The 19,968-nt window shown below is 36.7% G+C and overlaps 4 protein-coding genes across 5 annotated transcripts; 1 reads left to right on the top strand and 3 right to left on the bottom strand.

Moving 5' to 3' along the window:
• Window positions 1-820: 820 nt before the first annotated feature.
• LOC129752355 (uncharacterized) lies at window positions 821-10,914 on the bottom strand. Its single transcript, XM_055748143.1, has 4 exons — window positions 10,791-10,914; window positions 1,471-1,533; window positions 1,167-1,396; window positions 821-1,100 (listed from the first exon to the last, which is right to left on the bottom strand). The coding sequence occupies exons 1-4, from the start codon at window positions 10,912-10,914 to the stop codon at window positions 882-884; spliced, it is 636 nt and encodes a 211-aa protein (XP_055604118.1). The 3' UTR covers window positions 821-881.
• A 1,557-nt stretch (window positions 10,915-12,471) lies between these two features.
• LOC129756413 (splicing factor 3B subunit 2) lies at window positions 12,472-15,608 on the top strand. 2 transcript variants are annotated; one of them, XM_055753287.1, is made up of 5 exons: window positions 12,472-12,632; window positions 12,695-13,411; window positions 13,544-14,397; window positions 14,454-14,808; window positions 14,872-15,608. In XM_055753287.1, the coding sequence occupies exons 1-5, from the start codon at window positions 12,615-12,617 to the stop codon at window positions 15,502-15,504; spliced, it is 2,577 nt and encodes an 858-aa protein (XP_055609262.1). In that variant the 5' UTR covers window positions 12,472-12,614; the 3' UTR covers window positions 15,505-15,608. The 2 variants fall into 2 exon arrangements, with proteins under 2 accessions (XP_055609262.1, XP_055609263.1); XM_055753288.1 differs by having other exon boundaries at window positions 12,479-12,632; window positions 12,701-13,411.
• Window positions 15,609-15,714: 106 nt separating this feature from the next.
• On the bottom strand, window positions 15,715-17,154 carry LOC129756421 (EARP-interacting protein homolog). Its single transcript, XM_055753297.1, has 2 exons — window positions 17,005-17,154; window positions 15,715-16,949 (listed from the first exon to the last, which is right to left on the bottom strand). The coding sequence occupies exons 1-2, from the start codon at window positions 17,044-17,046 to the stop codon at window positions 15,879-15,881; spliced, it is 1,113 nt and encodes a 370-aa protein (XP_055609272.1). The 5' UTR covers window positions 17,047-17,154; the 3' UTR covers window positions 15,715-15,878.
• Window positions 17,155-17,497: 343 nt separating this feature from the next.
• On the bottom strand, window positions 17,498-19,298 carry LOC129756419 (innexin inx4-like). Its single transcript, XM_055753295.1, has 3 exons — window positions 18,879-19,298; window positions 18,627-18,818; window positions 17,498-18,547 (listed from the first exon to the last, which is right to left on the bottom strand). Exons 1-3 carry the CDS (start codon window positions 19,123-19,125, stop codon window positions 17,781-17,783), a joined length of 1,206 nt encoding a protein of 401 aa, XP_055609270.1. The 5' UTR covers window positions 19,126-19,298; the 3' UTR covers window positions 17,498-17,780.
• Between the last annotated feature and the right edge of the window lie 670 nt (window positions 19,299-19,968).

The raw sequence follows: 19,968 nt of genomic DNA, 5'->3' as shown, positions 1-19,968 counted from the left end.
CTGAGCTTTTATTGCATTTCGGTTGAACATTACCGGCTTTTCGGTGTTAATTACAGGCATTTCGGTTCAACAATACCGGCTGATCTGTAATATAACGAGCTGTCACGTTGACAACTGTCAATATTTTGACAGATGAACTTAGACATGATCAGCCGAGTTTCGGTATTTTTCACCGAAAAAGGTCCGTAATATTTGACAGCTGTCACTTCTTGGCCATGAAAAAATTACCGAACAGTTTAACGAACTCCACATGTTAGGATTTCGGTAAAAAAATTACCGAACTCGGTAATTTTCGTTTACTGTGCAGGGCTTTTAGATCTAGGGTGGTGTACGCACTCATCATGCTTATGTGAAATTCGACGGAAAATTAAGTGAGCATTACTGCCATGACTAGCATTCTCGGATACAGCATCTTGCTAATCATATGGCTGTCGATCTTGGGAGTATTTTTCTCGCTCAATACACCATTTGGAAACGGCCTGGCCGCGCGTGCCATGACTATGAGACGTAGCCGCATTACCGAGAGTCCCCATCAAGGCTACCAGATCGCATACTCTTGTGCCCTAGTCTACATTATTTTTACGCTACGGAGGTTGTTTCAAACTGTTCATCAGAATATTTAAAAAATATAATAAAAGAAATTTTGTATCATTCAAATGTCTTCTGAAACGAAAACGCCTCATTTTTCCTCGAAATGAGAGTAATACTTATGATTTTAAATATGTTAGACGAAATGTTGAGTTCAATTGTATAAAGATGCTCCAAAAGGTCTGAAATATTGTTTTATTATAATCACGGATGTTATGAAATCAAGTGTTTTTTAGAGTTTATTATTGTTAAGACTTCACTATACTATACACTATACTCTCTCAATCCCCAGTCTAAGCTGGGTGTCCACATACTAGTTGTAAACTTTGGCTAGAACGGATATGACGGTCCCGGAAGCGCCCACCGAGAGAATTTTGCTGTCGGGTGACAGTTTTAAGAACGTGACTTCCAAACGAAGGTATCACTCCGGCACTCAAGTTCATACATTGGAACTGTTTCTTGGCCGAGAGTGGCCACGGCCACAAGCAAGAAACTATGCCAGTAGACGGCATCTGCAAGAGAAAAAAAAGGATTCAATGACTTTTCTGAATTAACATGAAATGAAACAATTTACTAACCACCGAATTGGCTGTAACCGCGAGGTCCCTCATGAGTCCATTAACGCGCATGTCGGTGTTCATTCGCTCCCCAGGTGTCAGCCGACTCCAAAACTCATCTACATCCGTATAGGCCACTGCTCCACTTCTTGGCAGCTGGATAGCAATTCGTGGACTTTTTCCTCTAGGCTTCCGTACTCCCAGGCATACATGCCAATAAAACTTTCGGTACTGAAAAGCTATCCGGGATGCTGGAATTGACAGTGTACCTTAACAAATTTATTTATTTTTTATTTATAAAATTAGTTTCATTCAAACTTCTTACCTGTTTTCGTCGTCGGCAGTGTAGTGAATAGAATTGAGAAAATAGATGAAGTTAAATGTTTTACTAAGAAATAAGAATCAAACCAAAAAAAATAGATGATTCTTTTCTAGCAGCTTTTGCACGAAAATTTAAATTAAAAGTTTATTGTAGGTCCAAAAATGATTGAAAAATCTTGAGCGTGAAAACGTAACACGAAACGGGAACGGAAAAAAAGAAAAAAAAATCATTCTGGTGATTAAATTTGGAAAAGAAAGACGTTCGTTTTTTCGAATCGTTTGTTTTCGGTAAAGTTTGTGATAAATTTAAGGACAGTTTCTTCCAAATTGCCATCGAGGGTTACGACAATGGCGTAGTACAAGCTCCTGTTTGGTAAGTGTTCAAAATTAGTTTATATTTTTTCAAAATTTATTTGGAAGGACGATTAAGATTACGGCAATGAATGATGCTACAGTAATTTGAAATCGGTTAAAAACAGAGTGCGCTGTGTTACTATTACGGTGATCCTGCAATGAAACTCAGTGTCGAGTGCTAGTGTGAAAGTGATTTTTTAATAATTGTATGGTCGAGTGATAGTCTTGACTTACTTTTGAATGGTTAATAAGAAATGAACACAGAGTGCTAGTCTCTGTTAAGCGACAATGAAAAATCCACATCGAGTGCTAGTCTCGGATGTGAAATTTATTTTAAAATACATGTTTTGGTCGAGTGATAGTCTCGATTTAATTAAAGTTAAAAATGTTGAAGAGAAAGGAATGCAGAGTGCTAGTCTCTGTTAGAAGTTATAAGAATGGATTAGTTAAGATGAATAACACTGAGTGCTAGTCTCAGATGTTTGATTGGAAATATAATTCGAGTGCTAGTCTCGATCTTGCATAATATTCGGAGAAAAAAAACCAAAAAAGAAGATTTAAAAAAAATGATAGTCAGATGAAAAAAAAAAACTTTTTTGGAGTTGGTTTGGTTCGACAGAAAGATGCTCAGACCGGTTGTTGAGTTGAAGTTGTTGCAGTATGTACTGAGAAAATTGGAATGCCCAAACGATGCAACACTGTGTGCCCAATAATGCTGCGAAAAGTGGCAGAACTAGACATTGCATTGGTGTCCAGCATGGTAATTAAAAAGGGCTCCATGATCAATTCAGCTTTTTTTCAGCAGATTCAAAGAAGGAAATATTGAGAAAAATGTGGTTAGGGACAATAAACAGAAGAGAGCATTGGATAAAAAAAAAACTTCAAGCAAGAATGGAAAACGTGGGTAAAGCAAGTAAAGGTAAAAGAACGATTGAAAAATTCAATGTTTTAATTGCAAGTAAAGTACTCAACTAGCCATGCTTGTTGTGGAAGGTATGAATTATGAAAATTTGAGAGCTTCAGTACGGTTTTAGCGTAGCACCAATCACCACGTTATTTTTTGGTTTATTCAGAATCTAGATAGGTATTGATAAAATTGAATGTAATCAAATTTTAATATCCTTTTAAGTCTACTTATTTGTTTAAAAATGTCAAAATGAGAGAAGGAAGAAAATAAACAAAATTTACGAATAGGGAATACGAGAAAGAAATTATCGAGATAGAAACAACAGAAACAAGATAAATAAAAGATACAGAGAAAATTGTGGAAGAACTGAGAGAACGGAAGTGATAAATATCCCAAGCAACCAAAAGTTCCCTAAAGAGGTACCATAGAAGCTTAATCAGCTTCTGCAGGTGGTCCTAGAGAATGCTAATCAGCCTAAAATTTAAGTTCTTAAAGAGACTTCCAAGTTCGTTTCAGTTGCTGAAGAGAATTCTATGCAGCTCTTAAGGGAATATCAAAGACCTTCTAGGCGATGAAAAAAAAATCGCGGTTGACAGATTGCTCTGACAACCAGATGACAGATGGCAAGATTGTCGGTCTAGCCGTTTATTTCGTTGATTTTAAATGTTTACCTTATTATTATCACAATTGTAGTATGTCTCCCTTTGAGAATCGATCCGCTGCCCTCTAGGTTGCAAAGAAACCTCCCTGTTAACCACTTGACCAAACCTGCTCATCCTCTATTCTACTGTTTAAAGTTATATTTAAATTGAACTACCAGAGATTATTCCATAGCTCGCTTGTGAATGAGTTTTCAGGATATTTCATTTATTTTGTTCTATTTTTATGGGACTTTCAGTGGGTTAAAAATATTAGAAAAGTTTTTCATCATCAGCTTTTTATTAAATCACATTAAGAAAATTAACAATCGTTTTTGAAACACACACATGCCATCGGTCGGGGATTAAAAATTAACATTCTTACCAACAACAGCTGGCTGGGCCTCCGGGAGAGTGCGAGTGTAATCCGAATAGCCCCTGGCCGCGGTGATCGACTACGGAAATACTTGCCTCAGATTGTTCCCAGCTCGTTGCTGACAACATCGTATTGGTGGGCACCGGTCTTGGTCAAAACTGTGCTCGATCTTGGATTACCGTCCTTCGCAGTATTTGCCGTGAATGATGCCCTAATTAGTAACTCTGCAGCGTAATTTCAGTGAAGATTTCCTAAAATACATTTAAATTAACTAAAATCCCCTTCCTTTTTGTCTTCTTCGGGGATTGTTATTCCAAAATTCCTTACGTAAACGTCACCATGCATTTTGACAGAAAAATTTGACAAGTCGCTTAAAAGTCACACAAGTTTTTTAAACTCCCTGGAAGAACCATCAATGGTCCATAAGAATGTGCTGAGCGAACATAAAGGAACTTCTTGAAAGAAGTTGCGTTGAATTCGCTTAGAAGTTCCGTTATCATTATTTTTATCTTTCAAAAGGCGCTAAAGGTTTCTTTGCAACTTTAAAGGAACATGGGTACCTAAAGGTCTCCTAGAGCTTTTTCTCAGCCAATTGTGAACTTCTGAATGCCATGTTAAGTAAGTATGCGACTTTTGGTTGCTTGGGATATTAAATAAATCGATGAATTGAAGAGGATAATGATACAACGGGAAAAGGAGAGATGAGTAGTAAGTGTGAATGAATAGAGTAGAGTGTTGTATCCATTATATATGTCACGTTTTGACATGATGGGAAAACCCTCTAGGGTATTCAGCTGACAATAGTCATAAGTGAGAGAGCTGCGCTCCAATTGTAAAAACTGTATATATCAAATAAAGACATGAGTCCATCACTTTTGGAGTGACTACAAACCAGACCAGATGTGTTTTACTTATTTCCTTAAAGTCAGAAATCTCCTTATTTTATAAAATGTATTTTCATTCAACATTAAGTTATTTAATTTGGTGGTTAACACATAGAGCAGATAAAATTATCAAATTTAGAGAAAAGAAAAAAATCAAGAAAAGTAAGAAGATGAATGAAACAAATCGACAGAGACAAAAAAATACTATTTTTTCAATTTCTGTTGAACTTTAATGTTATGATACTGACAAATAACAAAACAGAAATTTAAAACAAACATTTATATTTGTACCAAACCACCAACAATTCAAAATTTAATATAAACCATGTTTGAACTAATATCTCAATAAGAATTCTTTCGTTCTTTGAATAGATGAATGAACCAAAATTTATTAGTATTGATAAGAATTTGTAAAGAAAATTTTCATAACGCGCATAATTGAGTTAACCAATCTAAAAAAATACAAGAGAATTTAGATCTGAATCAAGAGAAAAGGAACCCCCCCCCCCCCTACCCCCACCCCCTTCTCTTACTAACCCAAAGTTAGGAAAAATACCTTCGGCACATTAAAAATTTATAAGTTTAATGCCTTATTCAAACCATTTGTAAATAAAAAAAAAAGAAAAGAAAAATTAACGACAAACATTTAAAAATGGTAGGAAAAATAGGATTCAAATGAAAAAAGGAGGGATAAAACATTTTTAGATTAATATGAAATGAAGTTGAAAGGAAAAGTTAAAATTTTGGAAATAAATGAATGGTGAAATGAAAAACATTTGTATATGAACGTAAAAAAAGGAAGAAAAACTAATGAGAGAATGTTAATATGGATGGAGCAAGATGTGAGCGGGATAGAAAAAGAACAGTTTACGACTGTTAAAATGGAGAGGACAGAATTTGGTTTTTAAATAATTTTACAAATAAAAGGTTTAATTATAAATCGAACTTTGAATCGGTGGGTAAGTCAAGATTTGTGGACAAAAATCAGAGCACACAATTTGATTACCATATAAGATTACAAATAAAAAGTTTAATTATAAATCGTGCTTTGAATAGGTTGGTAAACCAAAATTTGAGGTTTGCAAAGTTTTTACAAAGAATATGAGCGAAGAAAAATTACGACAGGACTGAAGACTGCCATGATCATTGATGGCTAAATGACTGACTTTGAGGGTTCAAGCACTGATCACAGTTTAAGTACAGATTAATTCGATTAATGTTTCCAGGGAACTCGATCACGATTGTTATTGCGGCTGTATTCAATAATTACGAGAATTAATAGAGAAAACTTTGATGACGTCACTGAGTTAATACAACTTTATGAAATTTTTTTAAAAAATTATAAAATTAAAAAAAAAACAGATGAAAGAGAAGGATAAATTAAAACTAATTCTGTAATGGCAAAAAAATAAAGGGAAGCATTTTCAAAATACAAAGCAAAAGAAAGAGAGATGGAATTAGCGTAATGTTTCAAAAGGGTGTTGTTTAGCGTGCTAGCAAACGATGCGTTGCTTCAGTAACTTAATTCATTGAGTTTTTCATAACATTTTTGTCCAGTAGACTTTAATTTAAATGGAATTCAATTTTTTTTCGAGGCCAACATGAAGGAAAAAATAAACGGAGAACAAAAATATCAAAAATGGTAGGAATTCAAATTAAAAATGAAGGGTTAAAGTAAGGATACCTACTAAGTTGAATAGAAACCGACAGAAAGAGATAATAATAAAATGTATTGAAAATAAAATAATGGTGAAGTGAAGAGCATTCTCATATGAAAGGGAAAAGATAGGAAAATGAATGGGTGAATGTAAATATGGAGGGAGGAAAAAGACATATAAAACGAGAAATCGAGAGCTTTTGTATAAAACATTTGGGTAATCATTCTACAATTCAGTTTAGAAAACGATGTCTTGTGTAGCGAACGTATGAATGACTGTTCTTGTACGGAAGAGAACATTGGAATAATAAAAAATACTTTAAGCAAAGATGGAAAATGTGGGGATGGAATAGCAAAAGTAAAAAGGAAAATGAATGAATGTATATAAATGGAAAGAGGAAGTAAAACTAATGAGAGAATTTTAATATGGATGGAGCATGATATAAGTGGAATAGATAACGAACCGTTTGCGACTGTTAAAAAGAGAGGACACAATTAGGTTTTCATATAATTTAAAAAATAAAAGGTTTAATTATATTAATCGTGCTTTGAATAGGTGCAAGCATGGAAAAAATCGCATCGAAGAACGTTCAATTGGCAATCCGTGGTGAATTTGTTCGATTCAAACTGCCAAAGAAAAAATTCACACACCAGAATGAACACTAACGATTGCAATGCCGAATGAATGAACTTTTAATAGGTTCGGGTGAATGAACCGATGGCCGAAACATTCGCCACAGTTAACTGTATCGATTTTTATTTTCACCACGACGTTCGTTGGATGAATAGATTCGCAAATGATTGTCGAAACACAATCGCCAAACGATTGCACGATTGCATTCGCGAATGTTTCTGTAACCGGTAAATGAATGCGCCATCAGGTGCTTGTTTTTCGGCTAATTTTGTGCGTTTTAAAGCCCCCGCGCTTGCTGACGGTTTGTTTTCTCATGATGTTAATTCAATTTATGTTGGATTAAGAACATTCAGCATATAGTTAATAAAAAAGTGGACTTTTGCACATTGCGGGAAAAACTAAACGGACAAAGGGGGTTTGAAAATGTCCACTCTTGTTCATGAAGCGTAGTGGTTCGGTCTATGTCCATTAGAACATTTTTTTGTTAAATTTTAATTTTAAATTTCTAAATCTAAATTCGAAATTCTAATTTCGGAATCATAAATTCTTAGTTCTTAATTCTTAAATCTTATTTTTAAATTCTTAATTCTAAATTCTTAGTTCTAAATTCTAAATTCTTAATTCTTAATTCTTAATTCAAAATTCAAAATTCAAAACTCTAAACTCTAAATTCTAAATTCTGAATTCAAAATTCAAAATTCTAAATTCTAAATCCTGAATTCTGAATTCTTAATTGTAAATTCTAAATTCTTAATTCTGAATTCTTAATTTTTAGTTCTTAATTCTTGGTTTCTTGGTTCTTAATTCTTATTTCTGAATTCTTAGTGCTTGATTCTTAATTCTGATTTTTGAAAGCTTAAATCTTAAATCCTTATACTAAATTCAAAATTTAAAACTAAAAATTCTTTACTCTATGTTCTTATTTCTCCACTATAGATTCTTCATTCGAAGCTGTCTATTTTAAATTATTCCTGTATTTAGAATCAAGAATTAAGATTTAAGAATTTTGAATAGAAATTTAGAAATAAGAAATGAAAATATTTCTATAAGAAGTTCAAATTAAAATCTTAAAATAAAAATGTTTAATTTGAATTAGGATTTAAAATCTCAACATTTTTAAATTTTTATTTGGCAATACAGACTCCGTTCGTTTTTGGCAACATTCGATTTTGGCAACATTCGATTTTGGCAACATCCGATTTTGGCACATGTGCCAAAATCGAACGGTTTTTAGAATCAACATTACCTGTTTGTTTTCGTTATAACAGGACCAATTTAATTTAGACAAACACCATAAATACGTTTTTATGTTCTGAAATGGTGATTAAATGCAACAATAAAAACAAAAGTTTTTAAAAAAATTATAAAGTACTCAAAAATGACAAAAAGATGAAAAATTCAAAAAGTTAAAAAACAAATTCAAGCAAAGGACTGAAAATGACAAAAAACAACTAAAAAATGATGAAGAACGACAAAAACAGCAAATATGACAAATGAAAACAAACATTTTATAAACAAAAAAAGAAAAGTGGAAAATGCTTCAAAACCATGATAAAAAAATTAAAAATTACTCCAAATGGTCGAAAATAGACCAAAAATAACGTGTTTGATAATAATAACAGTTATTTTGTAAAAAAAAAGAAAAAAAAATTTGAGACTAAAAACCGTTCGATTTTGGCAACATTCGATTTTGGCAATACAAAATGTACGGGCGTGTTGCCAAAATCGAACGGGGTCTGTATGTATTTGTAAAAAAAAGGTCCCAGTAGACAAAAGCTAAATCCCTACGCTTCGTGAACAAGAGTGGACATTTTCAAACCCCCCCTTTGTCCGTTTAGTTATTCCCGCAATGTGCAAAAGTCCACTTTTTTATTAACTATATGCTGAATGTTCTTAATCCAACATAAATTGAATTAACATCATGAGAAAACAAACCGTCAGCGAGCGCGGGGGCTTTAACACGCACAAAATTAGCCGAAAAACAAGCACCTGATGGCGCATTCATTTACCGGTTACAGAAACATTCGCGAATGCAATCGTGCAATCGTTTGGCGATTGTGTTTCGACAATCATTTGTGAATCTATTCATCCAACGAACGTCGTGGTGAAAATAAAAATCGATCCAGTTAACTGTGGCGAATGTTTCGGCCATCGGTTCATTCACTTGAACCTATTAAAAGTTCATTCATTCGGATTGCCAATCCGACCAATCGGCGATCGTCTGTTCACGCTCGCATCGCCGATGCTACCATCGTGAACGGAGCGGGGATTGAGAATCGTTAGCGTTCATGCTAGTGAACGAATTTTTCCATCCTTGAATAGGTGGGTGAGTCAAGATTTGTGGGTTGTAAAGTTTTACAAAAAATATTGCCATGATTATTGATGACTGAATTTGACTGACTTTACAGCTTAATTAGATGAATGTTTTCAGGAAACTCGACCACGATTGTTTTTTCAACTGTATTCAATAATGATAAGAGATTGTAAAGAAAACTTAGATGACGCTAATAATTGAGTTGGCGGAACATTATGAACTAAATATATAAAAAAAATATGAATAACACAAATAAAGCAGATGAAAGAGAGGAATAAATCGAAAGAATTCTATAGAGAAAATTTGGCAAAAAGAGAAGAAAACATTTTAACAATGCAACAAGCAAAAAGAAAGAGTTTAATTATAAAATATACTGGAAAAAATTAATGAATGGTAAAGTGAAGAACAATATGATATAAACGAGAAATGAAAGGAGAATGAATGGGTGAATGTTAGTATGGAGGGAAGAAAACGGACACAGAAAACGAGAGAAAAAAATTGAAGCATTTGTATAAAATATTATAAATCATTTTACAAATCAGTTTGAAGAAAGAACTCTTGAAGTATGAAAAAAATATCAAAAATTAAAGGTAAAAAAAACCTTTTGCATGGTTCTTGTTTCCAGTTGAAGGATTCTTACAGAAAAAAAGAGAAGTTAACAATAACGTTTTAACGGAATTTCCATATAGTATTTGAGTGAATAATCACAGTACTTCGAACAGTATTATGATTTGCACAATTTCGGCCACAGTGTTTCTATTCTGAATACATGTCTGTCGGGTGTTTCATCGTCCAACATTTCTTTAATCCAATATATTCGAGCTACCCAACTATAAGATCCGAATAAGAAAAGTGAAAAGTTTCAGTTAACATTATGTGTACATAAATAGGTAATAATAAAAAAATCCTAGCTTCTTGGTTTGGCAAAGAGGTCAGTTGACATTAAACAAAAATGAACGGAGAATTCGTTCGAAACAAAAATCAAAAAGAAATTTATAAAAATGAGAGTTATTGCAGTTCTCAATATTTAATCTTACCACGGTTAAATTGTTTGAAGATAAAAAGAATTATAAAATCTGAATTTTCCAAAGAAACTTTCAAAAGTCAGTTCGTGAAAAAGGGCAAAAACAATGATTTTTTTTTGCGAAAATCAATTGCTGGGTGGACGGAATAGATTAACCTGATTAGTTGGTATCAGAAAATATAACTTTTCTTAGTATAATTTTGTACCCACCGTAGAGACGAAAGGTAATGTAGTGAATAGAATTGAGAAAATAGATGAAGTTAAATGTTTTACTAAGAAATAAGAATCAAACCAAAAAAAATAGATGATTCTTTTCTAGCAGCTTTTGCACGAAAATTTAAATTAAAAGTTTATTGTAGGTCCAAAAATGATTGAAAAATCTTGAGCGTGAAAACGTAACACGAAACGGGAACGGAAAAAAAGAAAAAAAAATCATTCTGGTGATTAAATTTGGAAAAGAAAGACGTTCGTTTTTTCGAATCGTTTGTTTTCGGTAAAGTTTGTGATAAATTTAAGGACAGTTTCTTCCAAATTGCCATCGAGGGTTACGACAGGCAGTTCTGGAGTATCTTCCTTCTTTTTCGAAGGCCAAACTTTCATAATTTCGAAGCCGAAATTTTCGCTATCCTGTTTCATCTTTGGCAGAATCGGGGTGGACATTCCGTCATCCCGTTTACCGAAGGATATACCTTCGAGTTAGTCCAGTTGCGTTCACCAAAGTTGCTGAAATGTGAAATTTCATCTTAATATTTCATGATGTTTTAAATGATTTCGATTAACTTACCACTGTTCTCGGCTCTGCTTGGGCTTTTATCTTACTTGGCACAGCTTTTTCTAGCCCTGTTTATGATTATGTAAGGCCACTGAGCCCAGATTTTGCCAACCAACTTATAAAAATTTATACCTTCGAATCGCTGAAGAAAACACTACCTGCGCATGATGCACTTTGATCCCTGTGATGTTTTGTAAACAATGTCACAGCATGGCTGATTGGGCTATTTGGCATTTTACACCACCCTAGATCTAAAAGCCCTGCTTCACCGCGCCTACTTTGTGTCAAAGTTGTTCCACCCTTATATAAACTCCCTGGAGTACACCCACTTCTCAGATTGAGGCAGGGATGCCAGGTGTTGAGGATAAAAAATCTGGGCAATTTTGAAAAAAAGTCTGTGTTTGTCTGTGCACAAGGATGATTGAAATTTTGATACTGAATAACAATTTTTTTGATGCGTGTGAGCGGGGAGGGGGCCATGCCGTACCATGCCGAAAAAAAAGTTTATGAATGATCATAGTACATGAAAAATAACAAGTAGGTCATTGCGCTTAACCTCACTCGAAAGCTCTGTGTATGTACACAGCATGCTTGCATATCAACAAAAATAGTTATGAAAATTTGTCAGTTTTATATGGAATAGCAATCAAAATTATTAATTTATCCGTCGATAGCCATTCGATTCTTTTGAGAAGGGCTTCAGATTAAAGATTGATTCTTCAGGCTCACCGGAAACTATTTTATGCATTGGATTTTCGGATCTGAACTATGAGTAATGAGCATTCAAAAGAAGTTTTCATCGTTTTCCCTCTTTTTTTGAAAGCAAGCAATGTAATATTTTCTTCTATCTATGTCAAACATTTGATAAATGATCGTAAATACTTCGTATATCTGTGATGAAAAGTCAAATTGTTTGAATTTTTATCCAAATCACAAAGGAAAAAGGCCACACAAGGTAAAAAATATCATCAAATTTTAGTTTTTAATCGAGAAAAAGCCCATTGCATATTTCATTTAGCGGTGTTGAAAAGCCAAATATTGTTCGTTGCATTAAAATGCATCAGTGCATATTTTTCTCATAATTTTATTTCTTGTCAATTTCAAGAAAAATATGATTTTTTGATAAATTCCATTTATTTGCCAGTTTTTTTCATAACTATTTTTCGGGGCCTCTTACCAATACGTTGAAAAAGAGCGGAATGGCCTACTTTGTATATTTCAAAGTACTATGATGAATGATTGGTTTCATGAATACAAGCGAGATTTACAGTCTAATCTAGCACTTACGGATCAAATCCGATACATGAATATTGATTTCATCACTCAATTTCAAAAGTCTGTAAAATCTGGGCACTCTCAGCAAAAATCTGGGCAAAATCTGTGTCTGACCAATATCTGGACGAAGGGTCAAAAGTCTTGGTTTTACAGACAAATCTGGGCACCTGGCAACCCAGGATTGAGGAAACAGACGCTTGACGTGTAAATTGACAAACATCCGCAGCGTCGAAAAGTCAGTCGCCGCAATAATAAAATTCATACTTTTCTCGACATTAATTTGAATTTTTAATGTTGTCAGACGCGTAGAAAGATGGACATCAATCAGGAGGTAAGTCTTGAATGCAATAATTATCAATTAGTATACGATTAATTCATTTTTACATTCTATAGCAACAGATAAATCAGCCAACAATGCTGCCCCCTCCCCCACCACCTCCAGGTATGCTTTTAGGTGGTCCACCTAATTGGCCGCCGGGTCAGGGTCCTACGTTGATGGGACCACCTAGTGGTCCACCACCACAATCTTTGCTTGGACCGCCTCCTGGCACTAAACTTGGTCCCCCTGGCGGATTATTAACAGGGCCAAATCTGGAAGATCCGAACCAAGCTCCTCCAATGTTGATGAGTCTGAATGTGGGTGGACCAGTTTTAGCGGAGCAGGATCAAGCAAATAAGAAACCATCTGAATTGGTACTGCCGAAGGCATTGGAGGATGCTCTGGCGCTCAAAACCCTTCGTGCCCGGGAACTAGGAGCCGAGGAAGCATTGGCTACAACCGGAGCTGTCGTCCCTGTGATCCCGACACCGATGGCACCCCCTCCACCATCTGGAGTTATGAGTTCCTATTTGGACATGGATGGCGATTCAGATGATGAGCAAATGGATGGAATGGTTCCGCCACCTCCGGTCATTTCAAAAGCAGAGGGTCGCTTAGACAGAAATCGTCGCCGAAAGCAAAGAAAAAAGGAAAACCGCAAAGCACGCCGGGAACAAAATGCTGCCGTTTTATTGCAACGTGAAAAGGATAAAGAAGAAGCGGGCACTAAACCGGTTCCAGAACGTGCTACAGTTGAGATACAAGACAAAGAACAGGAACCGGAAGCTGAGGTAAGTTATGTAATTTCTTATTCCTTTCATTCCATATTGCCAAGTCTTGTGGTTTGCAATTTCTATTGAATGAAATAAATCCACTACATCGATTAAAAATGCATAAAGTGTAAAAAATTGAATATTTTTCAGGAAAATGATAATCCTGCCGAGAAGACCGAGAACGAATCACCCCCTGATCCGGAAAAACAAAATGGAGACAAACCTACTTCCGATTCAACCGACGAGGATACCGGAAATGACGAAAAGTCTAAAACCAAAATCAGCGATAGCCAGAAAGCCATGGAGAAGAGCATCAGAAAGATCAACCAAATCAATGATTCTATCACCATGATGACCGAAGCATTGGGGGATGTCGAGATTGAATACGTTCCGGAAAAGATAACCATCGCTGATTTGGCCCCTATGTATCGCCAATTCTATAGGGTTTTCGAAATTTTCAAGCTCGAAACTAAACTGAAAGAAACGGCTAAGGTGGAAAATGCTGACCTGGAGAAGGCTGCTGCTGCGAAGAAAGCTGCTGAGAAGGACGACGACGACGACGACGATGACGATGATGAGGACGCCATGGACGAAGGGGAAAAAGACGATAAGGAAAGAATTTCGAAACGAAAAATGAAAAAGCTTACCCGTCTCAGTGTGGCCGAACTGAAACAACTGGTCGCCCGGCCGGACGTGGTTGAGATGCACGATGTAACTGCTCGGGATCCCAAGTTACTGATCCAGCTAAAATCTCACCGCAACACGGTGCAGGTTCCACGTCACTGGTGCTTCAAAAGGAAGTACTTACAGGGCAAGCGTGGTATTGAGAAGCCACCATTCGAGCTACCGGCTTTTATTAAGAAAACGGGAATCATGGAAATGCGTGCCTCCTTGCAGGAAAAAGATGAATCCAAAACGCTGAAAGCGAAAATGCGAGAACGTGCGAGGCCAAAGATGGGCAAAATCGATATCGATTACCAGAAACTTCACGATGCATTTTTCAAGTAAGTTTGTCCTCTTTCTCTATGTCTAGCTATTTTATCTCTCATAATAATTTTAGATGGCAAACCAAACCCCGTATGACCATCCATGGGGATTTATATTACGAAGGAAAAGAGTTCGAGACGCGATTGAAGGAGAAGAAGCCCGGTGATCTTTCTGAGGAACTTCGTGTGGCTTTAGGTATGCCGATTGGCCCGGCCTGTCATAAGATTCCCCCTCCTTGGTTGATTGCTCAACAACGCTACGGCCCACCGCCTAGCTATCCCAATTTGCGCATTCCCGGCTTAAACGCGCCGATTCCCGAAGGTTGTTCCTTTGGGTATCACGCTGGCGGTTGGGGCAAACCTCCGGTGGATGAAAATGGTAAACCATTGTATGGAGACGTTTTTGGAATGAGTGCTAGCGAATTTGATGTAAGTTTTGAGTTTGTTTCATTGGGTTCATGCAAATTGACTAAATCAATTCTAATTTTTCAGAATGGTATTGGGGAGGAAGAAATTGATCGCACCCAGTGGGGAGAACTGGAATCCGAATCGGAAGAATCTTCCGAAGAAGAGGAAGAGGACGGAGAAGATTTGGGAGCTCCTCCAGATGAAAGTGGTCTTATTACTCCAGCCGAAGGGTTGGTAACGCCTTCTGGTTTGACTAGTGGTGTACCAGCTGGTATGGAAACTCCGGATACCATAGAGCTTCGTAAGAAAAAGATTGAAAGCGAAATGGAGGATAACGAAACTCCTGTACTGTACCAGATCCTCCAGGAACGGCGTGGTGATCGTATCGGAGCTGCTATGATGGGATCAACCCACGTGTATGAAATGCCAAGCGCTGCAGCTGCTGCAGCCGGAGGATCACGTGCAGCTCGCGGTGGTCCCATTGATCGGGAAGGTATGGTAGAATTGGCTCTCGATCCTTCTGAACTGGATATGGACAACGAAGCGATGGCCCAACGATACGAGCAACAGATGCGTGAACAGCAAAGCCATCTGCAGAAGGAAGATTTGTCTGACATGTTAGCCGAACATGTGGCCCGGCAGAAGTCCAAACGAAAACGCCAACAAACGGACACCACTAGCAAGCAGACCAAGAAATATAAGGAATTCAAGTTTTAAATTATTTGATTTCTGTTTAACTTTACTAAAAGTCTATCATGTCTGTCTGCATATTGAATACTATCTTGAAAGGTTTAATAAACTATCTTGAAAGGTTGAATAGAGCCTTAAAATGAAATGTGTTTTAATAAACCGAACGTACCTCCTGTATGTAGATCTAGTAATATGTTTTTGTTAAGTTCACAAATTTAAAAAAAAAACTTATGAAACTGAATGGTATGAGTATCTATCATTCATCTATCTTTATTTAGAAATATGGTTCTAGTAAATAAAAGTAGAAACTTGAATAGAACTCTTCTTTAGTATTTCTCAATTTATTAGGTGATAAGATTCAAATAAAAATTAAGTTAACAATGCAACTAAAGAAAACTGCCTTACAATAATATTTGATACTTATACTGCTTTGGAACTCTTGAGATTATCATTCTTCCGTCGTAGCTCAGCGATGCAAACAGCCAGGGGTCAGCAGTGCTCCACTCTGCACAGTAAACGGAATCTTCGTGCTGATCGAATGATTGTAGCAGCCCATCGGCCAACCTTTCCTTTAGATCTTTGTCTCCATCGGCGCCCAAATCGTTCTCTAACGTGTCAGAACTGACGCTACCAGCACACGTCAGCAAAACCTTGCCATCGCTACTACTGGATAGGATCAACTGGTCGTGATATGTATTATATCTCACGTTCCAAATCCAATGATGATGATCGTTCCGTGCAAAAACATGCTCTTTCGTATTACGACTATCCCAGATTTTCAGAATGCCATCATCACCTCCAGTAACTATGTGGAATTGCTTGTTCGGGTTGCAGTCCAGATCCCGCACCAACTGGCTATGGGCATCTTCGATCGCCCAGGCACAGTGATTGGGATCCCGGATATCAAACGAACGCACACTACAATCATGAAGTGTTATGAACTGATTCCCTTGACTAAAAAAAGACCAACGGCCTGTAGAAAATTTAGGCGAATTTTTGGCATTTATTTCAGCCACCAATTTAGAAGATGCTTCTCCTCGATTGAAGAGCAGGACTTTTCCATCGATGACAATGGCCAGCAAACTAGTGTCCGTCGGATGGAACTCAGAAGTACGGATTTCATTTCCAAAGCCTTCCGTTTTCAATACTTCGACGTCAGCAAATTGAAGAAATTCATCTCCACTTTCTGAAGCATCCAGACAATCGGGCAGTCGCAACACTGCCGTACCCATGATGGCTTGCGTTCCTTTGAGAACACTGAAGCACGACGCCAAGACACGTCCATCGTGAGGGCTTGCGGTTAATTTCCACACTTCTCCGAGAGGGTGTGAAAATACCTTTGTTTCCAATGTGGCCGTTTGGTCGTCGTGGATGTCAACAACGTGGAGTTGGTTGTTCGGTTTCAAGGATTGCGTTGCCAGGAAAAAGCGAACCTTGTCGCTTTCGGCCTGTTGAGAAGCAAGCGCTCGAGCCTGCAAAATATAAATATTGTTTGCACTAACAACATTAAAAATTCCAGAAGAATACCTGAAATTCTAGGCCGTACACCAAAGGGTTGTTATCATCCATAGTTCAAATGAATTTAAAACCTTAAAAATGAATTACTGTAAGAAACCAACTTCTGCTGGTTTTGCAGTGCACATAAACAGTGTATTTACGTCGGTCGCTCAACTACGTTGACACAAGACAGTACTTTGAAATATGGATGGACACAACATAAGTTTTGAGAAAGGCTGACATTGAAACGGGACTAATATTTAAAAGTGATAAGTAAGCAAGGCTGAGGGCGGCCCGTTATCATATGGTTATCATGCTAACTTTGAAGATAAATATCTTGAAGTTGAATGGATTTTATTCGAATTTTTTCTCCTAATACATGTCCAATTTCGTTGTTCGTGCACATTTATCTTTCTCGTAACAGCTTTTTTAATGTTTCATCATTTTTAGAATTTCACGATCAGTTATAAGAATTTTAGATTAAAAACAGAGTTAATAACTTTTCAAATTTTATTTTTCGCTTTTTAAAAGAGTAATATAAATAACCTTTTCTCTAACATTTTTCATTTTTATAATATACAAGTTTTACAGCTAAATGGCAGCATTCTCCGTTTCTACAGTCAGTCACCTACAAATAATTGTAGAACGGTTTTTGCAAAATCACACCCGTAGTTTTCCAGAATACAGAAATCTACTGTATTGACAATTGATTGTAACAAAAAAGAAAAATAATCCCCTTCACCTATTTTATAACAAATTCAACCAAAATGAAATCGATAATGAATTGTCCAATTCTTTCATTCCCATTATACTGTGACTTCGTCGTCTTCTAACTCATCGTTTTCCTTGTCCAGAATATCAATTGCCACGTCCTCTTGCTGCTGCTGTTGTTCAATATTTTGCTGCGAAAGATAACGCTCCAAATTCTGTTGACTTTGTACAGATCGGTTACACTTGGAGAGTTCTTTGATGATCTGTCTCATTATTGATTTGTTAACATTTCGAGACATCTGATAGAGTATGAACCAATAGCCGAAGCTAGCATCGCGAACAACTCTCTTCAATCGTTGATAGCTGATCGGTTCCAGTTGAGAGTAGAGTAGCTGAAAACGGACGCTTTCGCAGCAAACCTGAGTCAAACGGAATCCGAAATTTCCCCCGGAAACGACAGCCAAAATTATGAACCACAACCAGAGGAAAGCAAAAATTTTTTCATTTACAATATTTTGCGGCAACAAACAGAGCGCATCGAAATTTTGCTTTGATCCGCTTGGTCCAATCATATGGAAATCGCATTTTGCTAGTTTTGGAAAGACTAATGAATTGTATGATGTCCAGGAGTTCATCTCCAGTGATAGTAACGCACGCATCGCCGGTTGATAACTGTTCCAGAAACCGCCGAATATGAAATTCATCAGCATCATGTTAACCAGTACGACGACAAAGTTAAACATTTCACAGCCCAGAAACACGAGCGCATAACCGGTATGAGACTTGCCGGATTCCTGTGTGAGGTAACACAGCGTATTGTACTTGCGCTTGACGTTCCATGACGTAGGATATAGAACCGATGCTACAATTAATATAAAATTCAATAAACTTAAAAACCGGTAGGAATGAATGAGAAATTATTAAATGAAAAGTATCCATACTTAAATCCTCGCACAAAGTTTGCATCCGTTTGCCTTCGTAAAACTTCCAAAGATATTTTGGAACCGAGAACAGAAACGCTTGTATCGCCAGCACAAAAGGAACCCACTGGTAATATTTCTGGTACAATCGTTCTTCCATCGGAATATGGCCCATCTTTTCTCCAATCTCTATGTAATCCCAGCTAGCATGTACTTCGGAAAGAAAATGAAACTGTTTACATACCATATAACCTATAAATTAGTCTTACTTACCAAACTTAGGATCCCGACTAATGAACGTCCCCAGAATCCAGCAGTAGGTGTTCATACTTTTTTTCACATCCGGTGGGGCAGTTGAGATGCAGTCGATCGGTTCACCGAAATATACCCGGGCCGAAAGAAGGATGGTGAAAAAGGCCAACAGATAAACCGTTGCACGGTTGTGCAGCCGCCAAACCGTATTCGTGCTGTCGATTTCCTTGGTTCCCAGGAACGTTTTCAGTGGCGCCACAATATCCATGGTTTTATCGGCTTTCTTTATAAATTCTAGTTATGAACTTACTGGAATATTCACTAACGTGGAACACCTCGGATATCTTCATTCACGAGAGGACTTTCAATTTTCGGCTGCACACGCCGTGCGTTTTTGGTTTTTTTGATCACCAAAATTTAACGAAACTTAACGATTTTTTAAATCGCGCGAGATGGTCCAAAACTCGTCATCGCGAAATGAAACCTCTCATACACGCTTCAAAAATTAGCAAGAAAAATAGTTTAACACCAACTACTCGAATTATTGGGTAATTTTGAAGTATAGATCAAGCCGCCCATGCATGTTTTTTGTAATTTCAGATAACACATATCGCAGTAATTAATTCAACTGCGCACTGTTAATATGTGCGAAATCAGAGTAAATGGTAAGCTATTAATAGGAATTTGATTAGATTTTGTAACGAATAAATATACGAATGCTATCGCACGAAATCCAAAAAGACACACGCAGTATGCCGTTTTTTTTTAGAGGGACGCAAATCTAATTGTTTATTTTTGTTAAGTATGAAGTAACAGTGTGTTAGTAGAACTGGCAACCTTGGTACGGAGATCGGACAAACGTCAACGCGTTGGCGCCGAAAAAGAATTGTCATTGTTAGAAAATTGATCGAAACTGCGACACGTTTTTTCTTGACCTGGCAGTTAATTAGTTTGTAGTGACTTGTTTTTAGCGAAAACATAGGTGGAAGCTATTTGGCCAGTTGCGCGTGATTTTTGTGCTCGCGGTTTAGTGAGTCGGAAGAGGTTAGGTGATAGAAATTCCTTACTGCGCAATTTGCCACTAAAATATTGTATTTCCTTTGATAGTTTG

Source organism: Uranotaenia lowii, chromosome 3 (assembly GCF_029784155.1).
Source record: "Uranotaenia lowii strain MFRU-FL chromosome 3, ASM2978415v1, whole genome shotgun sequence".
NCBI lineage: Eukaryota > Metazoa > Arthropoda > Insecta > Diptera > Culicidae > Uranotaenia > Uranotaenia lowii.
This window is presented reverse-complemented; position numbering and strand designations above follow the sequence as displayed.

Coding starts and splice junctions, on each gene's coding strand:
- LOC129756419 (XM_055753295.1), bottom strand. CDS start 19,125: ATGGATATTGTGGCGCCACTGAAAACGTTCCTGGGAACCAAGGAAATC. Junction 18,819..18,878: donor TAGTCGGGATCCTAAGTTTG/GTAAGTAAGACT, acceptor TTCTTTCCGAAG/TACATGCTAGCTGGGATTAC. Junction 18,548..18,626: donor AACTTTGTGCGAGGATTTAA/GTATGGATACTT, acceptor TATTAATTGTAG/CATCGGTTCTATATCCTACG.
- LOC129756421 (XM_055753297.1), bottom strand. CDS start 17,046: ATGGATGATAACAACCCTTTGGTGTACGGCCTAGAATTTCAG. Junction 16,950..17,004: donor TGTACGGCCTAGAATTTCAG/GTATTCTTCTGG, acceptor TATATTTTGCAG/GCTCGAGCGCTTGCTTCTCA.
- LOC129756413 (XM_055753287.1), top strand. Junction 13,412..13,543: donor AACAGGAACCGGAAGCTGAG/GTAAGTTATGTA, acceptor AATATTTTTCAG/GAAAATGATAATCCTGCCGA. Junction 14,398..14,453: donor CTTCACGATGCATTTTTCAA/GTAAGTTTGTCC, acceptor TAATAATTTTAG/ATGGCAAACCAAACCCCGTA.
- LOC129752355 (XM_055748143.1), bottom strand. CDS start 10,914: ATGTCCACCCCGATTCTGCCAAAGATGAAACAGGATAGCGAAAATTTC. Junction 1,534..10,790: donor GCCTGTCGTAACCCTCGATG/GCAATTTGGAAG, acceptor CTTATTTCTTAG/TAAAACATTTAACTTCATCT. Junction 1,101..1,166: donor CGGTTACAGCCAATTCGGTG/GTTAGTAAATTG, acceptor TTTCTCTTGCAG/ATGCCGTCTACTGGCATAGT.